Source organism: Hippichthys cyanospilos, chromosome 8 (assembly GCF_059441005.1).
Source record: "Hippichthys cyanospilos isolate Australia breed blue-spotted pipefish chromosome 8, RoL_Hcya_1.0, whole genome shotgun sequence".
NCBI classification, from domain to species: domain Eukaryota; kingdom Metazoa; phylum Chordata; class Actinopteri; order Syngnathiformes; family Syngnathidae; genus Hippichthys; species Hippichthys cyanospilos.
In genome coordinates, this window is record NC_142376.1 from 22,249,161 (window position 1) to 22,267,084 (window position 17,924).

General features: G+C 39.8%; 1 protein-coding gene across 1 annotated transcript in view; it reads left to right on the forward strand.

Moving 5' to 3' along the window:
- The first annotated feature begins 1,789 nt into the window (after positions 1 to 1,789).
- Positions 1,790 to 17,924, forward strand: part of pcca (propionyl-CoA carboxylase subunit alpha) — a 67,892-nt gene continuing 51,757 nt past the window's right edge. Inside the window, exon 1 of the mRNA XM_088421070.1 lies at positions 1,790 to 1,958. Within this exon, the coding sequence (XP_088277196.1) occupies positions 1,896 to 1,958 (63 nt within the window). The 5' untranslated portion in view covers positions 1,790 to 1,895. The remainder of the gene's footprint in view (positions 1,959 to 17,924) is intronic.

Below are 17,924 nucleotides of genomic sequence, written 5' to 3' on the forward strand. Positions count from 1 at the left end.
CATGTAGTAGATATACGTCAACAGAACGTCTGAGCCACGGGAAATGACGAAACCGTGAACGCTTTAAAAGGAAGTAGGAAGAACGCTCCAATCACTTAACATTAGGCCGTTTTTACGGTACAAAAACTTAAATTGTAGGAAAACGATGAAAAGTTGAAACTTGAAAAATAGACCCGCACTAACTAAAAAAAGACTCACACAACTAAAAAATGACGCAGCCTGGGATTGAACCCACGAACATGAAGTGCGAATGCCGTACACAAATCCCATGCGCCACCGAGACATAGGAAATATCGAAAACGTTAAAGTTTAAAAATAAAGCACGAAGACCAGCCCATTCACTTAACATTAGGCCATTTTTACGGTACAAAAACTTAAATTGTAGGAAAACGATGAAAAGTTGAAACTTGAAAAATAGACCCGCACTAAACATGAATATGTAGAATGATATGAAGTTTGAACGGCATGAATTGGATGAACTGGGAATGAGTTGAAACGTACCTATAAAACGGTCGGAATAAAAAAAAAAAAAAAAATAATAATAATAATAAAGGTGGAGAAAAACATAAGTGTGAAGGTTTCACCTTCACACAATAATAAAGGTGGAGAAAAGCATAAGTGTGAAGGTTTCACCTTCACACAATAATAAAGGTGGAGAAAAACATAAGTGTGAAGGTTTCACCTTCACACAATAAAGGTGGAGAAAACATAAGTGTGAAGGTTTCACCTTCACACAATAATAATAATAAAGTCAAGGAATAACATATGTGTGAAGGTTTCACCTTCACACAAATAATAATAAAGTCAAGGAATAACATATGTGTGAAGGTTTCACCTTCACACAATAATAATAATAAAGGTGGAGAACAACATAAGTGTGAAGGTTTCACCTTCACACAATAATAAAGGTGGAGAAAAACATAAGTGTGAAGGTTTCACCTTCACACAATAATAATAATAAAGGTGGAGAAAAACATAAGTGTGAAGGTTTCACCTTCACACAATAATAATAAAGGTGGAGAAAAACATAAGTGTGAAGGTTTCACCTTCACACAATAAAGGTGGAGAAAAACACAAGTGTGAAGGTTTCACCTTCACACAATAATAAAGTCAAGGAATAACATATGTGTGAAGGTTTCACCTTCACACAATTATTATCGGTGAAAAATATGGAATTATAGGAAAATTATTTATGAATTATTGGAACAATGGAAATGGTCCCTAAGGCGAAATGAATGAGTTAAATGTTGTGAAAGCTCATAATGTGAAATGTTAAAATGTTTGAATTATTGGAATGGTGGGAACGATCCATGAGGTGAAATGAAAGAGTTAAATATTATGAATGGGAAATGGGAAAGCTCAAAATGTGAAAAGTTAAATCTCCGATTGGGACTGAATGGGGAATCCTCCAATTGAAAATGTGTATTAATGGGTAAAAATATGGAATTATGGGAAAATAATGGAATGTATGAATTACTGGAATGATGTGAATGATCCATAAATCGTGATGAATGAGCTAAATATTGCAAATATGATATGTAGGCTAATAAAAATATGATGTAAAATCACCCAATGTTAAGTCAATGGGATTTTTGGCGTGGAAAACAGGGAATTGTGGGAAAATTGTGAATAATGGAAAAGAGAAAAATACAAGCAGTCGTCGCATGGATAATTGGAATAATATGAAATTTGAATAGTGTGAATCGAATGAACTGGGAATGAGTCGAAACGCTTTAGCCTTCACACAATATAGAAAAAAAACTCGCTGAGAAGACGCCGACGAAGAAGAAGGAGGAGAAGAAGAAGAAGAAGAAAAAGAAGAAGGCGACGAAGAAGATGCGACGAAGAAGATTTATTTTCTTTTTTTTTTCTTTAGATCTATAGAACCTTTTACGATGGTTAACATGGCTACGCACAGAATCTTGCCACCCCCTGCCAGACTGCAATTTGTTTTAAAGGTAAGAGAAGTTGCGCATGAATGGAACGTTCAAGTAAGTAATCCAGGGCAATCGCACTAGCTAGAAAGGAAATCTGGAAACCGCGCAAACGTCATTCGTGTGGGACATCGCATAGAAGTTAAACCAACTTCACCTTGTTGACTAAACTCGTGTAAATAATTGTTGCTGCGCGTTGGGATGCTCGGTTTCAATGGGCACTTTTAACTGAACATCACAGTTGTCTTCTTGGCCCACTAAATTGTTTGCATGATGCACTTGAGGTTTACTGCAAAATTGTAAATAATATACCTTTCACGAAGTCATAAACCCCTAAAATGGGGATTGTTGCAAGACTTTAGGACACACATATCTTGGGTCCTCACATTATGTAGAAAATACGTCATACATGCATACTCACAATTCCCATCTTTGCAGTGGTTGATGAATGATAAAAATGTTGCTCATGAATTTACCTGTCGACAAGCTTTTTTCGTATGATTATGAATGAATGACGAATGTGAACGGATGCCGAAAACGTTACGTTAATGCATTTTTTTTTTCCTGTAATTCATTTGAATGAATGCATGTAGGGTAGTTAGGGCCCTTTTAGAAAGCAAATTTTCAAAGTTACGTTGGCAAGACATTGGCTGATTCATTGAAGTAAAGTTGGCAAGATATTGGCCTCAATCATAACATGGACTACTAGCTACAATTGGGTAAAAAGACATTTGTAAAATATTTAAACCGTTTGTTTCGCTGAAAAGACGCCTGATCTCTTTGAGCAGCAGAGGCTGGGCTAGTACGCAGGGACCGCCTGCAAATTACTAGATGAGGAAGAGAAAAAATAGTAAATAGTGACGAAATCAACGAAAACATCAAAGACATTAAGTTGATCATATTGCAACAGTGCTTTTGGATGAAAACGCCTTTGTTTAATTTTAGACACGTTTTATTCCCAATAATTAATAAAATCAATATTAATCTAAAGCTTCAATATTGCTTAACAAAGGGACTCAAAAATGACTGCGCACATAAATGACATTTTCACGATCATACTACAACTGTCATTTTGCAAATAAATTGTTTTGTTAAATTTTGGTGATTTAGCTTAAATGCTTGTTAATCATTTATACCCTCATAATGATTCACTGATTCCCCTTGTTGAGTTGGGGTAAACACTCCAAAATCACTACAACCATTAATGACGTATCCCCAATCATGCTACATCTGCTGGTTTTCTAATTAATTTCTTTGCCTAATTTGGGGGATTCTTTTATGCATATTGATCATAATTTATCAATATATTCATCAATAGCTTGGTTGTTTGTTGGGTTAGAGACCCCAAAATCACCACACATATCGGATACATCCCTCCCTTCATGCTACACCCTCTGGTTTTCTAATAAATAACTTTGCCTAATTTTAAGGATTTTTTTAATGCATATTGATCATTATTTATCAATATATTGGTCAATAGCTCCGGGTTTGGTTGGTTTAGAGACTCCAAAATCACCACACACATCAGTAACAGGGGACGTTACAACCTCCGGTTTTCTAATGAATCCCTTTGCCTAATTTTAAGGATTTTTTTTTTTATTTGCTTATTGATCAATATTCATCAATATATTGATCAATAGCTCTGCCTGTCGGTTTGGAGACTCCAAAATCATCACATTCATCAGCCATACCCCCCTCTTCATGCTACAATCTCTGGTTTTCGAATAAATCCCATTACTTAATTTGGGGAGACTTTTATGTGATTATTGATCATAATTTACCAATATATCAATCAGTAGCTCTGCAGGTGGTCAGTTTAGAGACTCCAAAATTACCACACACGTCAGTAAAATTCTTACGTTCAAGCTACAATCTTTGGTTTTCTAATCAATCCCTTTTCCTAATTTTTAGGATTGTTTTTTATTTATATCATTCATAATTTACCAATACATTGATCAATAGCTCTGCAGTTAGTTGTTGTTTTAGAAACTACAAAATCACCACACACATCAATGACATCCTTGTCACGTTCTGTCTGTTTTTTGTTGCGGGTTTAGGGTTGTTTAGTTTCAGTTATAGGTTCTCTGTGTTTCCCCCGAGTGTCGTCACTGTAATTAGCCTCACCTGTCACCCGTGTGTTCCAGCCTAGTGTTTCCACCAGTTAGTTTTCCCCGCCCCTTGTTGTTCCCAGGTGTCTTACGTCTCTTGATTATTTAGGATAGTATTTAAGTTCCAGTGTTTTGCCCTGTCCCTTGTCGGGTCGTTGTACGTCTTCCCCCCGCTGTCTTGCCTCGCGCTGCCCTGATCCCATCCTTCCCGTGCTGCCTCCCGTTCCTTGTTGCCCCAGTAAGTTTCAGTTTAGTGCTTTTGTTTGTACTTTGTATTTTTTGGTTCTTTCAACCCTGCCTTCGTTTGCCATTAAATCGACCTCATTTGAGCCTTACCCCAGTCTGTCCTGCATTTTATTGGTTCCACCTTTCCCACCTCCCGCACTTCCTCAAGCCGCCATGCCCAACCATGACAGTCCTTCCCTTCATGCTACAATCTCTGGTTTTCTAATCAATCTGTTTTCCTAATTTTAAGGATTATTTTTTAATACTTATTGTTCAATATTTATCAATACATTGATCAATAGCTCTGCAGTTGGTTAAGTTAGAGACTCCAAAATCCCCACACACATCAGTGACATCCTACAACCTCTGGTTTTCTAATTAATCCCGTTGCCTAATTTTGGGGTATTTTTTTTTAATGCATATCGATCGTAATTTACCAATATATTGATCAATAACTCGGTTGCTCGTTGGGTTAGAGACCCCAAAATCACCACATATATCTGTCACATCCCTCCATTCATGCAACAACCTCTGGTTTTCTGATTCTCTGGCAATGATGTACCCCCAATTATGTTACAACTGCTGGTTTTCTAATAAATTCCTTTCCCTAATTTTAAGGATTTTTTTCATGCTTATTGATCAGTATTTACCAATATATTGATCAATAGCTCTGCTGTTGGTTGAGTTAGAGATCCTAAAATCACCACACATATCTGTCATATCCCCCCTTTCATGCTACAATCTATGGTTTTCTAATAAATCCTTTTGCCTAATTTTGGGGAAATTTTTTTATGCATATTGATCAATGATTGCCAATATATTGATCAATAGCTCTGGAGTTGGTTTAGTTAGAGACCTCATAATCACCGCACACATCTTGTCACCCCCCCCCCCCTTCACATTACAACCTCTGCTACTCTAATAAATCCCTTTGCCTAATTTTAAGGATTTTTTTTATGCATATTGATCATAATTTACCAATATATTGATCAATAGCTCTGTTGTTGGTCAGTTTAGCGACGCCAAAATCACCACACATATCTATCACATCCCTTTCTTCATGCTACAACCTTTGCTTCTCTAATATTTTGGAGTTTCCAACTTAATTAACTGCAGAGGTATTGATTAATATATTGGTAAATTATGATCAATCAGCATAAAAAAATCCTTAAAATTGGATAAAGGGATTTATTTATTAGAAGACCAGAGGTTGTGGCATGAAGGGAGAGATGTGTCAGATGTGTGTGGTAATTTTGAGGTCTCTAACTCAACCAACTGCAGAGCTATTGATTAATATATTGGTAAATTATGATCAATATGCATATAAAAGTCTCCCAAATTTAGGTAAAGGGATTTATAGGATGAAGGAAGCGATGTCACTGATGTGTGTGGGAGTCTCTAACCCAACAAACAGCTGAGCTATTGACCAATATACTGGTAATTATTGATCAATAAGCATTAAAAAAAAAAACTAAAAATTAGGCAAAGGGCATTACAGTGGGCCCCCGTGTTACGAACTTAATCCGTTCAGCGGCTATACTCGTAACTCGAATTGCTTGTATGACGGGCAATCCAAACCCATGTTAATTAGTGAATGCGTTCAACGCGTGCAAAAACCTTAGGTGATAACGTCACGACTTTATACACATATTAAAAATTAGTAATATAATCTACTGTACAGTTAAATTAAATAACATAATTATACAAAGGAAAAATGACATTTACCTTTGGGGCGACGTGACTTGAGCTGGTGGAGGCGGAGGGGAGCAGAGACGAACCCACAGAATGTATTTATTTATTTTCTTAAACGATAACTTTTCCCGAAGGAGAACCTATCACCGGCGATTTCCTTCTCTTTAATCCATAATAGAAGAAGCCTCTCCATTTTTGTTGTTGACCGAGGTCCGTCCCCTGGCAAGGAAATTCTTGACCTTAGAAGATTGCCGAGCGGTTATGGCCATACTCACGAGCAAGGTTAACTCTGCGAGCGCCGCCTTCGTATTTTTTTTTTTATTATTTCCTGCTTCGTTTCTTTTGTCATCATCCTCTTACTTCTTCCTTTACCGCCACTAGCAATTTTAGAAGCCATGTCTAACAGATAAAGTTTGCAAAGTCTTCACAACACACCGACCAGCTGTGCCATCAAGCTAGATGAAGGCGTTCAGCCAATAGCATATCGGCATTTCTGTGATTGACGTGACGCCGGCCAATAGCATATCCGCATCTCCGTGACTGAGACCGTGACTGTAACCTTTATCGACCAATAGCATATCGGCATCTCCGTGACTGAGACCGTGACTGTGACCTTATAAGACCAATAGCATATCAGCATTTCCGTGTCATGCGAGAATAGCTCATTTGTTGACACAGCAAAGCGAAAAAAAATAGTGCGGACACATTGACCGGCATGTTGGATTGTTCGTAAGACGAAAGGTTTGTGTGTAAGAGGGGGACAAAAAACGCCGCGGTCCATGTTCGTAAGATGAAAAGTTTGTAAAACAGGGAGTTCATAAACCGGAGGCTCACTGTATTGGAAACCAGAGATTGTAGCATAAAGGGACGGATGTGACAGATTTGTGTGGTGATTTTGGGGTCTCTCACTCAAACAACTGCAGAGCTATTGATCAATATATTGGTAAATTATGATCAATACGCATTTAAAAGTCCCCCAAATTTTGGTGAAGGGATTTCTTACAAAACCAGAGATTGTAGCACGAAAAAGGGGATATGGCTGATGAATGTGATGATTTTGGAGACTCTAAACTGACCAACTGCAGAGCTATTGATCAATATGTTGATAAATATTGATCAATAAGCCAAAAAAAAAATATCCTTAAAATTTGCCAAAGGGATTTATGAGAGAACCAGAGGTTGTAGCATGAAGGGAGGGATGTAACAGATACAGTATGTGTGGTGATTTTGGGATCTCTAACTGAACCAACCACAGAGCTATTGATCAATATATATGTTAATTATTGTGTCAATAAGCATAAACAATCCTTAAAATTAGGCAAAGGGATTTATTAGAAAACCAGAGGTTGTAGCATGAAGGGTGGAATGTGACATATATGTGTGGTGATTTTGAGGTCTCGAAACTAACCAACAGCAGAGCTATTGCACAATATTATTGGTAATTATTGATCAATAAGCATAAAAAATACTCCAAAATTAGGCAAATGGATTTATTAGAAAACCATTGATTGTAGCATGAAGGGAGGGATTTGACAGATAAGTGTGGTGATTTTGGGGTCTTTAACCCAACAAACCCAATAAGCATAAAAAAGTCCTTAAAATTAGGCAAAGGAATTTATTAGAAAACCAGAGGTTGTAGAATAAAGGGAGGGATGTCACTGATGTATTTGGGGATTTTGGAGTCCCTAATCCAACCAACAGCAGAGCTATTGATCAATATATTGGTAAATTATGATCAATATGCATGCAAAAAAGTCCTTAAAATTAGGCAAAGGAATTGATTAGAAAAACAGCAGTTATAATAGAATTGGGGGTACTTCATTGATGGTTGGAGTGATTTAGGAGTGGTTACCCCAACTCAACAAGGGGAGTCAGTCATTCATTTTGAGGGTATAAATGATTAAAAAGCATTTAAAATCCCCCAAAATAAAAAAAAAAAAATAATTTATTTGAAAAACGACAGTTGTAGCATGATCGTGAAAACGTCATTGATGTGCGTAGTGATTTTGGATTCGTTATACTAAACAATATTGGAGCTATAGATGAATATTTAGTTTATTAGTGATTATTAAGAACAAAACTTAAATAAATCCTCCAAATTTAATAAAACAATTTATTTGAAAAACAACAGTTGTAGTATGATCGTAAAAATGTCATTGATGTGCGCAATGATTTTGGACTCCTTACATTAAGCAATATTGGAGCTATAGAAAAATATTTAGTTTATTAATGATTATTAAGAACAAAACTTGTCCAAAACTAAACAACGCTTTTTCATCCAAAAGCACTGTTCCAATACATCTTAATGTCTTTGATGTGTTCGTTGATTTCATAGTCACAAATTGTGGCGTGACTGTTTTTTTTCTCCCCTCCTCATCTAGTAACTTGCAGATGGTCCCTGCACACTCGCCCTGACTCTGCTGCTCATAGAGACCAATTGCGTCTTTTCAGCGAAACAAACGGTTTAAATATTTTACAAATGTCTTTTTTTGCCATTGTAGCTCGTAGTCCGTGTTATGATGGAGGCACAAAGGCATCTTTGGTGTTTAGACAACGTTTTGGCTGAGAGGTATTGATCACGAAAGTCCGAATCTGCCAATATCTTGCCAACTTTACTTCAGTGGCAGACTTGGACGTTCGCTATCAATACCGCCCTGCCAATACATTGTCTGAACACCAATGCCACCTTTGTGCCTCCATCATAACATGGACTACTCGCTACAGTGGCAAAAAAGACATAAATGTTTTAACCGTCTTTTTCGCTGAAAAGACGCTATTGATCTCTATTAGCAGCAGATGCTGGGCGAGTGGGCACTGCGCAGGGACCGTCTGCAAATTACTAGATGAAGAGAGAACAAAAACAGTAATTCCACGATTTGTGACTTTAAAATTAACGAACACATCAAAGACATCCACATGATCTTACTGCAACAGTGCTTTTGGATGAAAACGCGTTTGTTTAATTTTGGACACGTTTTATTCCCAATAACTAATAAAATCAATATTAATCTATAGCTTCAATATTGCTTGAACATAGGGACTAAAAATGACTGCGCACATAAATGACATTTTCACGATCATACTACAACTGTCATTTTGCAAATAAATTGTTTTCTTAAATTTTGGTGATTTAGCTTAAATGCTTTTTAATCATTTACAGCCTCATAATGAATCACTGACTCCGCTTGTTAAGTTGGGGTAAACACTCCAAAATCATTCCAACCATCAATGAAGTCCCCCCCAATCATGCTACAACTGCTGGTTTTCTAATAAATCCCTTTGCCTAATTTTAAGTTAATATTATTATTTGTTTGAATGCATATTGATCAATATTTACCAATATTTTGATTAATAGCTCTGCTGTTGGTTGGCTTAGAGACACTAAAATCACTACACACATCAGCGCCCCCCCCCCCCCCCCCCCCCATGCTAAAACCTCTTTGTTTTTTTTTAGTTTTTGTTTTTTTATTGGTAGTCATCATACAAACTCCACAAGGTCAAAGATCAAATATACAAGTCATGCCCCCAGAGATTTTCCTATTCCCTCCATTCCAAACCCCTTTTCCCTCACTTCGATTCGGGCCTAACAGACATCAATTAAACAGAACTAATAACAGCAACTTTGAGACCAAATCAGAAAAGACAAGAGCAGAACATCAAACTACAGTCCCATCTGAACCTCAGGATCAAATTGAAACATTAGAAAATGAAGAAAACTGGGAAAAACTAAAGAACAAAAGGAAAAAAAAAAAAGGATGGGGGTGGCGGCTCAATCATCACAATCAGGCAGAGATGTCAAAGCCTCTATATAATTTAACAGAGGTGTTTATGTCTCGACAAAAACAGCAGAGGAACCTTTAAGAGAAAAATGAAGTTTCTCAATTTTTATGGACATTGGCATCTCTTGAATCCATCTATTGTGAGAAGGGGGTTGGGAAAGTTTCCACTTGAGGAGTATAAGACGTCTAGCTAACAGGGTGGAAAATGCCAGAACCGTCTGCAAACGTCTCCCCAACACAGGGTCAAAAGGCCCACCAAAAAGAGCCAGAAGTGGGTCTGGGTGAAGACTAACATCATATGCCACACTGAGTGTATTAAACATTTCTGACCAGTATGTGGCAAGCCTGGGACACGACTAAAACATGTGCAAATGGTCTGCCGGCAATAATTAGCATCTATTACAGGCATCGGATTAGTTGGGATAAATCCGAGACAGTTTTGCATTTGTGTAGTGGGCCCTGTGCAACACCTCAAATTGCAAAAGACCATGCCGTGCACATATTGAAGATGAGTGTACCAATTTTAAAACCCGCTGCCAATATTCCTCAGGTATTGTGAAACCCAGTTCTCTTTCCCAGGATTCCTTTGCGGCAGTAGGCTGGGTGACCGTTGCTGTGTTGAGGAGTCCATAAATGATAGAAATTTGCCGCTTTTCACCTTGACAGAGAACTAAGAGTGAATCAATCAGTGTTTCGGGTGGTCGGCTCGGAGATTTGGGGTTCTGTTCCCGAATAAAGTGCCGTGTCTGGAAAAAAACGATATTGGTGAGAGTTAAGCAAGTCAAATTTTCTTGCAAGCTCAAGGAAGGACATAAAGGTCCCTTGGTCATACAGGTCTTTGAATGTGATTATACCTTTATCAGACCAAGTCCGGAATGTTGCATCTGTGCAGGAGAGGAGGAACAAGTGGTTGTTTACCATGGGGGAAAGGACGGAGGTGCGGTGAAGTCCAAGGTTTTTCCTAAACGGAAGCCAAATGTCGATTGTCGAAGTTTTTGAATATTGCAGGACCAGTAGTATTGCATCATATTAGGCAAGGCCATTCCTCCCCTTGGTTTGGGGAGTTGCAGCACAGCCTTACTGATGCGTGGGTGCTTTTTCCCCCCAGATAAATGAACTTATCTCTTGATCAAGTGACCTAAAATAGGACATCTTGACAAGGACAGTAATGTGTGTGAAGAGATATACAAATTTCGGCAAGATGACCATCTTGACCGGGTTCACTCGAGCCAATAGGGATATTGAGAGACCAGACCATCTATCAAAGTCCACTTTTCACTTGTCCAAGAGGAGTGTAAAATTTTTGGCAAAAAGACGATTCATTGAGTTATCAATTTGCACCCCCAGGTACGTGAAGCCATCTGCCGCATATTTGAAAAGAAAAGATTGCGGTATCCGCTTAGCAGAGCGATTTACCTGGGAAAAGTTCACTTTTCTGAAAATTTATTTTGTAAACCGAATATAACCCAAAGGTCTGCAGGATTCCAAGTACTGCCAGAAGGGAGATCACAGGGTTGGACATATACAGAAGGAGGTCATCAGCAAATTAAGACAATTTATGACCACGACCAGAACGGGAGATGCCCTCAAACCTGACTTCATGATGCAACCAGATAGCCAGCGGCTCAATAGATATGGCAAAGAGAGATGGAGACAGAGGGCAGCCTTGTCTGGTTCCTCTAAAGAGGGAAAATGGATTTGACCAAAGTCCATTTGTAAGAACCACAGCCACAGAGCTAGTATAAAGTAATTTGATCCAAGATATGAAGTTTGAATCAAAACCAAATTTTTCCAGAACAAAAAAAAGAAAGTGCCACTCCACTCTGTCAAATGCCTTTTCCGCGTCTAGCGAATTAACCAGCTCCGGTGGATTCAAACTGGGGGAACATACTATATTTAATAGCCTCCTTGTGTTGTGGTATGAATGTCTCCCTGGCATGAATCCGGTTTGATCGAGGTGAATTATGCTTTGCAGAACCCGTTGGAGACGTTGAACCAGGATTTTCGAGAGTATTTTAAGGTCCACGTTCAAAAGTGAGATTGGCCGGTAACTACCGCAGAGAAGGGGGTCTTTGTCACTCTTTAGTAAGAGAGAGATTGTGGCCTCCAACATTGAGGGTGTAGATGCCCCTTAGCAAATGCTTCGTTATATGTCTTCTGAAGAACTAGAGCAATAGTGGTTTATAGTTTAAAGAACTCAGCGCTGAATCCATCGGGCCCAGTGGCCTTGCCACTCTGGAGCGCTGCAATCCCTTCCTGTACTTCTTCAATGGAGATTGGAATGCCCAGTGTCGCGCCTATGTCTGCATCTATTTTGGGGAAAATCATACCCTCAAATGGGTTTTTCCCTTTCCAAATGTCCGGGGAACATTGCGTAGAATAGAGATCAGCGTCAAAGTCACGAAATGTATCATTGATTTTAGTGGTATCAGAGGTAATTTCACCTGATGGTGTTTTGATCCTAGGGATCAGTCTGGACAGAGTAGATGCACGTGCTTGGAGCGCTAATAGCCTTCCTGCCTTGTCCCCATTCTCAAAGAAGTTCTGTTTCATCAGAGACAACTGCCTCTCTGTTTTTCTTGTCCTTAATACATCGATTTTTAAATTGAAGCTGGGTCCGTTCCTTATAAAGGGATGGTTTGGGAACCAAAGCATATAATCCATCAATTCTCTGCAACTGCGAGGACAAGGCCTCGACTTCCGCATTCTCCGACCTCCTGGTGTAAGCCACATATGAGATTATCTTGCCACGCAAAAATGCTTTACACGCTTCCTACCAAGTGCCCCGAGAAATTTCCTGCGAATCATTAAGGTCTAAATACTACGTGAGCTGCGCGCCAATGAACTCCTTGAAAGGTGCCTGCGTGAGCAAGGAGGAGTTGAGTCTCCATTGCTTGGTAGGAGGAACATGGCTAGGGAAGGAGATTTCAACCAAAACCGGGGCATGATCCGAGATAATATTATGATATTCGCAAGAGCGCACTTCAGGTAGAAAGGAATTATCTAAGAGGAAAAAATCAATTCGAGAGTAAGAGTGATGGACATGGGAGAAGAAAGAAAAAGCTTTATTAGAGGGGAATTTGGATCTCCAGGGGTCAAACAGGCCTAAACGACTCTTAAACATTTGCAACTTCTTAGCAGACTTTGATAGCTTCTGGGGATTAGAAGAGGACCTGTCCAAGGAGGGATCTTGAATTAAATTGAAGTTCGCTCCTATGATCAAGTAATGATCATCCACTTCGGGAAGTGAGGAAAAGAATCGAGTTATGAAGCCTTCATCATCCCACGTTGGAGCATAGACACAGGCCATCACCACAGGCATGCCACACAGCGTACCAGTAACAATAAAAAATCGGTCATTGGTGTCCTCTGTAGAGTCCGCCAACTCAAAAGGTACTCTTTTATGAATAACAATAGCGGCACCCCTTTCTTTGACTGGGAACTTTGAATGAAAAACGTCACTAAAGCAAGGCCGTTTTATACAATTAACCTGAGGAGGACAAAGATGAGTCTCCTGTGCAAAGATGACATGGTTAAGATGATTAAGTACTTTGTTTCGTTTGACTGGACGGTTCACCCCTTTCAGGTTCCAGGAGACAAATCTCAAACCTCTACCGTGGGGCGTCATATGACGACCCATTGGACATCAGCTCGCCTGCTGACGTGATTTTTGAGCCAACATAAGAGGAGAAATTAAAAAAAAAAAAAAACAAGCAACACAAAACAGTAAAACCAAACAACATTGTTACATAAGCATTATTCCAGGCCCTTCCCACCCAAAAGCCCCGTATTTCAATAACCCTTTCCCACCCCCCACCCTTTTGAATTTTCCTCCCCTGATCAAACATGAAAAACTTTCCTGCTTCTGTGAAGACCTCTCCGTTGAGAGGTCGACCGGCTTAACAACACAGATATTATATTCCTCAAACAATGAAGGCACACAAACTGATCCTATGCACAACAAGCATAAAAGATTAATGTAAAGAAAAAAAAAATAAACAAGTTGTTTAGGTCTAAATTTAGTTGGGCTGTACAGACCCATCAACTTCTTCCCAATGTCACCCAGATTAAACATGAGGATACATTATTGACTGAACATGTCAACACAGTGATAGGGCACCAAGACAAAATAATAGCCGGAGAACCTATTGAGCAGCATATTGAAGTCTCACGCTAAATTATTAAATTTAAAATAACATTTAAATAAAAAAAGATATATATATATAAAACACACATCTACACATACACACATAACGTGAAATGTATAATAATAATTGCGTTCAAAATTATATTTTAAAAGTGTGACGGAGGTTCCACATCCCCAGTGACTTAAAGATGCAGTAGTTAGAAATTAGAAGAGAAGGGGATAAACGAGAGGCGACTCAGATTGAACGGGGAGTCATAATGACACTCACGTCGTCGTTCCCACGAAGTCCGAAACGCTCGAAGATGAAGAGCCTGACACCTTCTGTTCATACAGTCAATGTCAGACACTGAGCAGTGGCGAAAGGGAGGGGAGGGGGGGGACCAAACGCAATTAAAAGAAGAAAAAAAAACTACTCGTTACAGTAGTTAGTCCTCTCCAGCAGACAGGAAGAAACACAAAAGTCTTGCCCGTGGTCCCAGGTCCGGTTCAAACAGCTACTCAATTAGCAATCATCATTCGCTCCTCGTAAAAAGCTTGTGCTTCCTCAGGAAAATCAAAGGATTAATTCCCAAGTGTCACTTGTAGATGAGCCGGAAAGAGAAGCCTGAAGTTAACACCTTTTTGGTAGAGAGCTTGTTTGATCTTATTAAACGCAGCTCGCTTCCTCGCCGTTGCCGCGCTGACATCCGGGTACACAGAAAGCATGGTCTCACCGAATTTCAGCTCGTGCTGCCGAGTCCAGCGAAACACTCTCTCCCTTACTTGAAACCGATGAAAGCAAACCACGAAGAGCCTGGGTCCAGGTCCAGATTTAGGGGCCAGGTCTCGATTGCCGGTGGCTCGGGGGGCATTTCGAGGCAGAGATTTTTCATGAGCAACTCCGAGATAAACTCGGTCGGGTTCCGGCCTTTCTCGCTCCCTTCAGGTACATTAATTATACAGCGGTTGACTCTTTGGGACCTATTCTCTAAGTCCTCCAGACGATCCTGAGGTGCTTTATTGAGGGACTCGAGTCGCTCCACTTTAGTCACCGTTCTCGAGATGCGTTCAAAGTTCTCTCCAGCCAAAGGTTCTGTCGCCTCCAGGCGGTTGTTGAAGCCGTTCACCTTCTCCCACAATGCGTCCAATGATAATTGTAAAGGTTTCACTGAATCTTGAATCAGCACCGACAGGTCTCCCTTCAGAGAAACTCATTGTTTCTCCAGTTCGGCAATAAGAAGGTTCATGGATAGACCGTCCGGTGCAGCCTGAGCGTCATTAGCTCCGGAGCTATTGGTAGCCATTTTGACTAATTTGCTAGCACATGTGGCTGTACTGCCTCGAGTTACCGGGCAGCCCCGTGCAGCATTCAATTTAGGTTTCGGACCACTCATTTGGGTTAGCAATCGATATAGACTTTAGTCTGTCATAAAATATGCTCCCTAGAAGGTATTTTGTGTGCCAATTACAGCTAAATTACAATGTTCAACCGGGAGACCACTCAACTCACGGCTTCTTCCTACCGCCTCATCACCGGAACCCAAAAACCTCTGTGTTTTTAGTAAATCCCTTTGCCTAATTTAGGGGTATTTTTATGCTCAATGTGCAATAATTATCAATATATTGATCAATACCTCTGAGGTTGGTTGAGTTGGAGACCCCCAAATCACGACACACATCAGGGACTTCATGTTTCAAACCTCTGGTTTTCTCATAAATCCCCTTGCCTAATTTGGGGAGATTTTTTTATGGTTGTTGATCAATAATGACCAATATATTGATCAATAGCTCTGAAGTTGCTTGAGTTGAAGACCCCAACATCTGACACAGATCTGTCACCCCCCCATGATACAACGGTTGATTTTCTAATAAATCCCTTTGCCCAATTTTGAGGGATTTTTTTTAATGGTCATTAATCAATATTACCAATATATTGATCAATAGCTCTGAGGTTGGTTTAGAGACTCCAAAATCACCAAACAGATCAGTCACATCCATACCTTTATGCTACAACCTCCGGTTTTCTACAAAATCACCAGACTAGACCCAAGATGCAGACTGTGTAAAGAAGGCCTTGAGACAGTCCAGCACATAGTAGCAGGGTGTAAGATGCTTGCTGGATCAGCATACATGGAGAGACACAACCAAGTGGCTGGGATAGTACAGTAATCCCTAGTTTATCGCGGGGGTGACGTTCCAAAAATAACACGCGCACAGTGAAGTCCGTAAAGTAGCCAGCTTTATTTTTGTTCATTATTTTCCAATGAAATACTAAACTATAGGATAAAACCAAAAATCAAAATGTGTTCTAAAGCCCCAAATTTGTTTAAAACATTCATTTTAATATAGTAAACGAAAGTTGGAAACATTGCCATTCGCGTATTTCAAAGTCCCAGCTATGCCTCTTGTTCCTGAACCCGCACATTGTTAAGAGTAGGTTTTCAAGCTCTTTCTTTTTCTGAGCAAGAAGATTTTTATAAACGGATATGCCCGGACATCGAATTAAAGTGAAGCCTCTTATATCATAACAATACTTTTGAAATTTCAATTTATTACAAAAGAAATCTAGGTAAAAGTCATATTTCCAAAGCTGTGCATTTTTCCGTTGCTCTCTATGTAAGCACACAGACACGTGCGTTTCCTCTCGGCATGCCTACGAGTCATGTGATTGGCTCACAGAGACCAAGCTGTCAATCAATATGCTTACTAGCACATTTGTGTGTTGCGCACAGGAGAGACGAAAGCAAGCTTTTGGATCCTCTTGCCTTTTGTAATAAAGTGACAAGTGATAAAACAATACAGAAAAGCGTCAATGTTTTTTTTTATTTCAAGACAACAGCAATGCGCTGTAAAAAATATACACCCTGTAAAAAAAATCAGTGAAGCAGCGAACCTGTGAAAGATGAACCGCGATACAGCAAGGGATTACTGTATACAGGAACATCTGCAACTATTATGGAATAGAAGTACCTAAATCCCAGTGGGCCATACCACAGAAGGTGACTGAGAACAACATGGCCAAGTGTTAGGTTCAAGCAACCTAGAACATTTAACAAAGAACAAAGAGGAGGAAGACAAGGTTTTCTTTTTTGCAGATCTCCTTCCGGTCTGGTTACAGATCATTTCCGCTCCCTATATATTCATTTGGGTTGGCCCTTGGTACAAAAGCCATTGCTGCCTTAAATACTTTGGGGAGAGGTCTTGGAAACAATGCAAACAATCAGTTTGTGATAGTGGTGGGTGTAGGTGCGCTTCCATGCAGTGAGCTTCTTTCTCAGGAACACAAAGACCAGCCCCCATGCTTTGTAAGGGTGCAGGTGAGAGTCCATGCACCCCCTATGCTTTGTAGGGGATGCTAGTTAGCGTCCATGCAGTTCTGCCCTAGGAGACACACGCGCTTCACCAACAGCTCCAACAGAAAATATCTATGTTGTACTTACATGTTGCAAATACAAATATGGGATAACCTATGTACAGTTATTCTAACACCAAGGTGCTGTGGGACTTCGGCTTCCAGACTGACAAACAGGTCCTGGCTAACCAACCAGACATAGTGGTGGTGGACAAAGGGCAGAAGAGGGTAGTGGTGATAGATATGGTGATCCCAGCTGACACCAACATCGGAAAGCAGGAACATTAGAAACTTAAGAAGTATCAAGGGTTGAAAGAGCAGCTGGAACGAATGTGGAAGGTCAAGGGTTGCGTGGTCCCCGCGGCATCGAAGATGCTGCGCAGAACCCTCAAACTCCGAGGCCTCTGGTAGAGGGTGAGGATGAGGATGAAATGGATACCACGCCGCTCATGTGAGAAGGAGATTTTATATAAGAGTTCCTGGTCGTGGGGGTTCCAGGGGGTTTGCACTCCCTCTCCTGTCACTAAAAAGTCTCCTTTTCACCCTTTTATATGTCTAGCTCTGCGGCACTGCTCTCTCTCTCTTTTGCCCACGTCACTCAGATGCGTTAACTAAGAACACATCTATTCAAAACAGAAAACAAATGTAAAATGAAAGCACCATATATACTAAATACTTTAACATTTTACACAATCTATCAACAAAATG